At 44.0% G+C, this 8,474-nt stretch overlaps 1 protein-coding gene across 5 annotated transcripts in view; it reads right to left on the minus strand.

The window, feature by feature from the left end:
- BOP1 (BOP1 ribosomal biogenesis factor) overlaps positions 1 to 8,474 on the minus strand; it is an 84,987-nt gene that overhangs the window by 10,248 nt on the left and 66,265 nt on the right. For all 5 annotated transcript variants that reach the window (XM_068237844.1, XM_068237845.1, XM_068237846.1 and 2 more), the window contains 8 exons: positions 7,194 to 7,348; positions 6,077 to 6,194; positions 5,810 to 5,911; positions 3,327 to 3,539; positions 1,861 to 2,022; positions 1,702 to 1,782; positions 1,057 to 1,126; positions 801 to 933 (listed from right to left, as the gene is read on the minus strand). In XM_068237844.1, coding sequence (XP_068093945.1) covers positions 801 to 933; positions 1,057 to 1,126; positions 1,702 to 1,782; positions 1,861 to 2,022; positions 3,327 to 3,539; positions 5,810 to 5,911; positions 6,077 to 6,194; positions 7,194 to 7,348 — 1,034 coding nt within the window. The remainder of the gene's footprint in view (positions 1 to 800; positions 934 to 1,056; positions 1,127 to 1,701; positions 1,783 to 1,860; positions 2,023 to 3,326; positions 3,540 to 5,809; positions 5,912 to 6,076; positions 6,195 to 7,193; positions 7,349 to 8,474) is intronic.

Here is an 8,474-nt window from a genome sequence, read left to right on the forward strand (position 1 = left end):
TCCAGTGTCCAGCCTAGCTGATGGTTGTGACATCACACATGTGCCAGTGTCATGCGGACACCAGAGGAGCCCAGGAGTCATGCTGGTGAAAAGGTCAGGCTTTAAAACACTGAGCAAAGGTATGGCAGACCGATCAGGCCTCAATCTCAAGTAATGTATGAGCTTAGTGGCAAACAAGATTAGATGTGTGTATCAGGCTTAGGCCTTGCCTGAAACCAAGTCAAAAATACAGTCTGGTAGGCAGGATGGGCAAGAATTCATAAAGAGGAACTTTAACCCTAGATTGAACTTCATCCCAATTAGTAGCTGATACCCCATTTCCCATGAAAAATCTTTACCTTTTCTCAAATAGATCATCAGGGGGGTCTGTGTGGCTGATATTGTGGAGAAACCCCTCCCACAGTGTGATGTCATGACCATGGTCCTGACAGTTTGCTCTCTTTGAACATTGTTGCATTATGGGAAATGCTGGCTTTTCACTGCAGTTCCTCTTTAAGCATCATTTGATCAGGGATAACAAAAGACATTTGTGCGAGCTGCGAAGTAAAACTTCTAACACCCCGTCATCTCTAGGGTTACTGCAGTGGCCCTTTTGTTACACAGTAATGAAGTTAACACATCTAAGGGGTTTGCAAGGGATGCCTAGACTTTTCTGTTTGCACTAATCACTCCCATTCACCATTTCCTGTCAGCAAGTTATTCTTTTGGCATGACATGGTCAGCTCCAAAGGAGCTTTCTTGCAAAGAAACCATATAAATGCAGTTAACCTTCAACCACTGCCAGGAAAGAAGACACGTACACACAAGCAGCCACCAGGATCATTGTGGCGTTGGGGTTCCAGCTGACACTTTTGACAGCCCCATCTAGGGTAATTGATTTCATGCAGCGTCCGGTGTTGACCTCCCAGAATCTGAGTGTGCAATCATCTGAGCCTGAGAAGAAAGAAAGCACAGAGTGGCTGTATGTCCATGTGGCTTGCATATAAGAGAATTCATTCTACTGACACACCTTGGAAGTCAGGCAGTATTATGCGTTGGCTGACTGTTCACACATACCTGAGACTATCCACTGTCCAGTGGGGGAAACACTAATGCAGCGCACCAGATCCGTATGTCCAAGATACACCTGAGAAATAGAGAAGTCATTATCGGAATGGAAGGTGGACAAGTCAATCTGATGGACAGTAAATTCTTTAGAATCTCAAACACCATAGCAACAGAAAAACAATGGATTGTGTTCATATCGGTGGATGCTTTGGAAGCTGGGCTTGGCTAAGCTGCTTGTAATATGCCACGGAGGAAAAAGAGGGGGAACCCCACAACACCAAGGGACAAACCGATTGGCAGAACAAATTCTTCTCTAGTGGAATACTTGTCATTCATGCGTCAACAGACAAATGATGGGAGGTGTCAATGCTGATAGTCAAAACTATTGTATTGGCAATCGGAAGTTCACTTGTTTGTAGGGGGCTTTATAAACCAGCACCACACCCCAAAGCTTAAATTACTAAGTATTTTAAGGATGAACCACCCCTTACTATCCTACAAAAAACAATCAGATTCTCCTTTTCATTTTCTCAGTGCAGTATGGGAACGGATTGGTCACTGTGAGCAATAAAAATAAAGCCCCTCTGTCAGACATCTGGATGAGTGTAGCAGTGGTGGAAAAGGGTCTATAAGTTTAAGTGTATCGGGTCTTACCATGGACTGAGTGGTGGGAAAGGGCTGGAGGTCACGGGGCCGAGGCAGTTTGGGGATCAGGTCCTCAGGATTCACATTCACCTGTTACAGAACAAGCAGAGATTATACACAGCAATCCAATAGAAGGAGTAGTCCGTGCTTCCACCAAAGTCCACCTACCCTCATTTTCCTTTGGCGAGGACACAGGTAGAGATCCAAGCAACGCTCGAACCTCTCCTGGATGAATCGGGAGTATGCAGGCACCACACGCAGGCTGCCATGCTTCTTGGGTAGAAAAGGCAGTTTCCTGTCCTCCGCATCCTGCTGTTCCCAGGCCAGTCTCTGGAGGGACAAACAGAAAGAGGGTGACTTCAGAAATAAAGTCCATACCAGATCCCTTTCTGGTCACATTATCTGTGAAATGCACAGTAAGGTCTCCTTTAAATAAAAGATATACCCAAACTGCATCAAGTTAGGGCAGGGGGCGTGGTCATAAAGGCCAATGAAACCCCGAAGAGCTGTATGTAAGCAGCAATGCATTAATCTACAATGAAGACCATAGGCGTGCTATACCCCAACAGTTGCATGCTTGGCCTACAGATGCGTAATTTATCAGCAATGGCCCCACCTACAGTCTCTCTCTTTGTACAGCCACTCTTATTCTTTAAGGATACCCGAGATGACATGTGACATGATGAGATAGACGTGTGTAAGTACAGTGCCAAGCACACAAAAAAACTAGGCTGGTGTTCCTTTTTTTCTCTGCCTGAAAGAGTTAAACATCAGGTATGCAAGTGACAGTTTCTGTCCGGGTCGGGACTGGGTCAGACTATAGCATAACCCTCACTGATAAGTAATTACAGTCATAAACCCCTTTTCTGTCAGTAAATGGCTTCTGAGAGCAGAAAAGCGATAACGGGTCATCAATTCCTAGATTTGAGCTCTGGCATACTTCAATGAAGGTGTCATTGAGCAGAGACAATGAAACAGTAAAAACTTAAAAACTAGACTTAAATATAAACTAAAACTGTGGGATATATAAAAAAGTCACGTTTAGGAGAAGGAGGATAGATACAATTGTTTTTCTCATCAGTTTATTTTCACCTCGGATGTCCTTTAAAAGAGAAGCACAGCCCCGATCAGATTAAAAAGACAAGCCCTTGTTGGTAATATTTGGAGGGTCCACGAGCAGCAACAGGGGACAGAAGGATGCTGTTGGAAGCCTCGTTAGGATCCAGAGGCTTCCCTCTTTTTAGGCAAGTATGTGATTTTTGAAGTTATTTACACCTTGATTACACATTGGTGTTATTTTCTTCCACTTCAACCTGAGAGCTATGCACTTTAAAAATGACAGCAAGCACATATTCGCACTTCTTCTCAAGCCTGGAACTGGTACAGACTGCGAAAATATTTGCAGAAAGAGCTAAACACAACCATAATAACTGTGTTCCTTATTTTCCACACCTGCACTAACTGAATGGCAGCACCTCTGACACTCCCAATCTGACAGTCGCTGTTAGTAGTGTGCCTTTTTATATAAAGATAAACAAATAGAAGTTGAAATAAGGTTTTCCACGCAAGGCTAGCTGAGCTGTAGACCATGTATGTAAGTACACAACTTGTATTATAACGTTATACATTCCCACCTCCTCCTCTGTCATCAGGTATTCTGGAGGGGGATTATAGGACTCTTCGTGCCCCGGAAGTGGTAGCTTCGGAGCTGGCACATGCATTTTGTGCCTCCCCAGAATGGCATTTGGATCTTCTTGGGCCCACAGATCATAGAAATTGGGCGCGTCATCACGAGGCTTCCGGGGGCGAATCCAGCCCATCTTTATGGCATGAACCAGTTTAGAGACCTGGAAATGGACAAGAGATACGGAATGAGGAGAGAATTTACCAAGGATTGCTGAACCTACAAGACGCACATAGACCAGATGACGCGATGTAGATGGAACCAGGAGAGACACAAAAATGTTGGGCATTAAAAGCAGGAGAGGACAGGCAGGGGCAAATGCAGAAGAGTAGGACAGGCCGGGCAGTAAAGTACCAAGCGGAGAGGGGCAAACTATTTTTGTTGTGAAGAAAATGAGAGGGACAATTTAGGCAGGTCAGCTGCCAGGAAAAGGACAGATTAAAGTTGCTCTAGCTGTCACAAATTTCAAACTGCGAGGACAGCAAAGTTGTACCGGAGCAACCCAAGGCCTAGCACATACTGCCAATATTTAATTTCAAAAGAAAGATCTGATCAAACAAACCCATTAAGAATCAGAGAAGTGAATTCTGCCGCTGGAAGTTTGGAAACAACTGATAACCAGGCATGAGTTCAGCCAATGAATGATCAGACATGGCAGTAATTATCAACTATGAAAGCAAAGCTCTGTGTAGATGTGAATTGCCAGACAATGCAAGCAAAAGGAACTTGCTTGGAAATAATGGATCAAATGAAAAATCCATTGCACATAGCTAAACTGCTATGGCATTTCTGCTGAATACCGATCACCAAGCCTATCACAAGATTGGCCACCAATCTGCGCAGGTGTGCCAGAAATCATTGTTTTTGAATTGGTACTCCTCAATCCACTACCCCTTTACCCCCAAAGCAAGCAGGGAAATGACAAGTGGGGTGGGGATAGGATTGGTTCCTGTCATTCAGGTGAAGATTTCAACAGAGATGGTCTACAGGGAATACCCAGGCACATTTAGGGCAACGCCAGTAAGGAACAAGAGCTCGAAGTCTAGAAAAGCAGGTTTGTGCAGGTAGGTATGGATCAGATCCATTACTGGGGACCTAGATGTATAATGTACACTAGACACATACAGGTCCGGTTTAACCCTTAAAGGACTTCCGAGGCCAAATGATAAAAAAAGTTAAATACCTGCATCCTATTTTAAGGCACGGAGGACGCAGTCTGCGCCCTCCGTGCCGTTCCGCTGAGTCCCCGCCGCTCAATAGCCCCCCGGGCCGCTCCTGACCTCACGGCCCGGGTCGGGTTCTCCTCCCTGCACAAAGATGGCCGCATGAGCTGGCCGCGGCTGCGCAGCCCTCTTAGCCGCGAGTGCGGCTGCGCAGCTCTAGGGCCAACCCCCTGATCCACGTTACGGGAAAAAGCCTGTAGCGTGGATCCCCCGAGAGCCCTAGAGCTGCACAGCCGCATTCGCAGCTAAGCGGACTGCGCAGCCGCGGCCAGCTCATGCGGCCATCTTTGTGCAGGGAGGAGAGGCCGACCCGGGCCGTGAGCCGGCCCGGGGGGCTATTGAGCGGCGGGGACCCAGCGGACCGGCACGGAGGGTGCTGATGGCGTCCTCGGTGCCTTAAAATAGGATGCAAGTAGTTCATTTTTTTTATCATTAGGCCTCGGAAGTCCTTTAAGTAACCAATTTATTTAGAGGCTCGCAAGTGCTACAGGCCAATTTATTTTAGCACTTATTTGTTACATTTTCATGCTTCTAATAAGTACTGCTGTAATGTATATTTCTGGACACGTATCACTAGGGGGCAGAGCGAAACAATAACAGAGGACTTCTGCTTTCAGTTTCTATATTTTCTGCTAGCAAAAGAGACACCAAAGCATTCCAAGAAATTACAGCACAATGAGTTCTGCCAACTGAGGTCAAAAGCAGTGCACTTATCTCAAACGAGATAACTCTATTGAAGCTGCTAATGGGCTAGCGAGAACAAGAAAGATATTGCCTGATGGGAAAAAGAGTGGCAAGGTACCAAGGAAAGAAGAGTAAAACCAGGATTGCACGAAAGTATGTGTAAGAAGGAATGATAGATTCTGAGAGCAGAAGAGGGACAAATGTGTGGTGAGGTACCAAAAAAAGAAAAAAGAAAAATCTGGACAAGCAAGATAACATGAATAAGTGAGCCAGAAGAAAGAAGGGTACCAAGAACAGAAAAGGGATACAGTGGTGGGGAATATAAAAAGGAAAAAAAAAAAAAAAAAGAGAGAGAGAGAGAGAGAGAGACAGGAGTAGCATGAAAAGAAGAAGACAGGGTACCAAAACTAGGGTGGGGAGGCAAGAGCCATACAGACAAAAACAGGGAAATCCACCTGCGGACATGAGACGTGATCAGAACAAGTCTCATTCTCCAGAAATCACAGATAGGACAATGTCTACTCACCTTCTCCTTTTCTATCAGGGATGGAATAAAACTGCGTTTGTCAGCAGGTCTGTTAGTCACAGGATGGATCATGGTCTCATGGGTGAAGAAATCCACATATGGCTGCAGAGAGAAAAGATGCAGAATAAGCCCCAGCCAGAATGTGTACAGGAAGAATTAGATTCTTCCAGCTATGCTCTGTCACTATCAGCTGTTTTTGGAAACAGATCTTACATATATACTAATTCTCATGCTATTTCTATATAGAATCACTTCCCCTGGACCAACCTCATAGGGATTGTAGTTGGCATCTCCAAACTGTCCTCGCTGCAGCCGCTCTACCAGGTCCACCTGCTCATCCGTCAGTTTGATGTCCTGCCCGGTCTTCTTATCATGGACAGTTCTCCTGTGTAGTGAACATTTCATAAAGAGTTATCATGCTAAGTTCACACCACTGAGTCAGTGAAGGACACAATTATATGGCCAGATATTACCAAAATTGAGATACAACCAATAACCCTGGAAAAATGCCCAGAACGTACATAATTGTTTCAACTCATGGTTCTCCACAGACTTCAGCTGCTGCCCTAAGAACAACTGCTAAACAAGGATCTCCCTGCCCACGAAAAGCTATACGTGAGTGGGTTTCCTATAGGTATTACCAGGTAAATAGGTTTCCATGTTAACTAGACCCCTAATGTGTGGCTAGAGGTCTAGCAGAGTTTTGCGCTGCTATAGATTATATCAGAATTCTGTAGATTAGTGGTTAGCACAACTGCCTTACAGTGTTAAAGTTGAAGGTTATGACCCTAACCAGCACAGTCTACATGAAGATGATACACCTTAGATCTCCATGGGTCTCCCAATCCAGGACACAGTCTACATGGAGATTATACCTTAGGCTACCATGAGTTTTCCATCCAGGAAACAATCTACATGGATATTATACCTTGTCCCCATGGATTTCCCATCCAGGACATGGTCTACATAGAAATAATACCTTGGGTCCCCACGGGTCTCCCATCCAGGATACAATCTACATGGAGATTATACCTTAGGTCCCATCCAGGACATGGTCCACATGGAGATTATACCCTGGGTCTCCATGGGTTTCTTAACCAGGTCACAGTCAGCATGGAAATACTACCTAAGGTCTCCATGAGTTTCCTCCCACAATCAAAAAATATCCACCCACTAAAAAAAATTCACTGTGAAAGAATGTAACTCCTGCTGAAAGATTATTAATGACATGAATTGTTCTCTGAAATGTTGTATGAAAAATGTCAGCACTATACGGATGCATAATAATCACAATAACACCACCACAATACAAATGGAATCACAGGATTACAGTTTAAAGCTCCTTCGTTGAGAAATGGAACATAAGAATGTGCGGCTTTCTCACCAATAGTCAGGGTTCTCCATCTTGTCCAAGAATTCCTCCAGCTGGTCCTTATTGCGCAGAGGTTTGAAAATCTTTTTGCCATCCAGGTCATAACCAATATGGGGGAAATCCTTGTACCATTCCATCGGAATGTTCCCCACTGTGTTTCGGATGTCCTGCAAGAGAAACACAACCACTATGTCAATATACCATGCCATGAATTGTAGACCATGTTCGGATAAGTCCTCATTATCCAGCACAGATTTTCTTTGTTTTCGGTTTCAAATTTAATTTTGAATTGGTATCAGACATTTTTTTTTCTACCTTGGTTGGGGTTTGCTTATACAGAGTCCCGTTCACCCGAGTTTTTAACTCATTTTTCAAAAAGGACCAATTTAGCCTTCCCCTGATTATTTCACATTCAGTTTTTTAAAGAAAATCTCCATTTTCCTCTGGGCATGTCTTTAAATGCCGGGAAAGATCTATTCAGCCATATTGTTGAAACATGTGGCCTAACAGTCATATTGTATCAGGTACAGTCAGTTGTAGAATACAAAACACTGGCGTCTCCAATCCAGGAGGCAGAAAAACAGTAGAAAAAAAGGCTTAAAAAATGAAGAAATGGGTTCCACTGCAAAGTTTTGAGACTTCAAACATGTAATAACCCTGATCTAAAAATAATCTGGTGGGCTCAAAGCGCTGGAGCTGCAGCCACTAGGGCGCGCTCAGTAGTCAGTAGCTGTGATAGGGAGTCTAGCCCACAGACTCCTTACTGAATAGGCAGTGGGTTACACTATGATTGGATAAATAAAATGGGTAGTGATTAGTGCTAGACCTGAACCACAACATAAGTTTGGGCTTAAGTAAAGAGCAAAAAAGCAACAAAACAAGTGATGCTGAAATCATCAGCTGCAAAAGTAAACAGATCCCAACTCCTCAGTTTATGAAACCTCTGACTCAAGACTCCAGAGCCATATGCAAATATATTTTTCTCCTGAGTTTTCTCCTAGGAGATCATTTTTCATCTTCTATTTAAAATAAAATTTCAGCACTTTGCAATTGAAAAAGTACCACAAAATTGGTGAAAAAGTTAAAATTATTTTGAGTATTTTCTTGCTTGCTGGTGGTTCAAAAGACATTTTATTGACAAGTTTGAAAATATCACCTAGGAGAAAACTCAGGGGAAAAAGGGAATTGCATATGGGCCCAGGTACTCAAAATTGCTCACACTCCTAATTCTTACTAGAGCTGTGGTCCAAAAATCATCCGACTCAGTTTATGAAACCTCCGACTCAGACATCA

Source organism: Hyperolius riggenbachi, chromosome 5 (assembly GCF_040937935.1).
Source record: "Hyperolius riggenbachi isolate aHypRig1 chromosome 5, aHypRig1.pri, whole genome shotgun sequence".
Lineage (NCBI taxonomy): Eukaryota > Metazoa > Chordata > Amphibia > Anura > Hyperoliidae > Hyperolius > Hyperolius riggenbachi.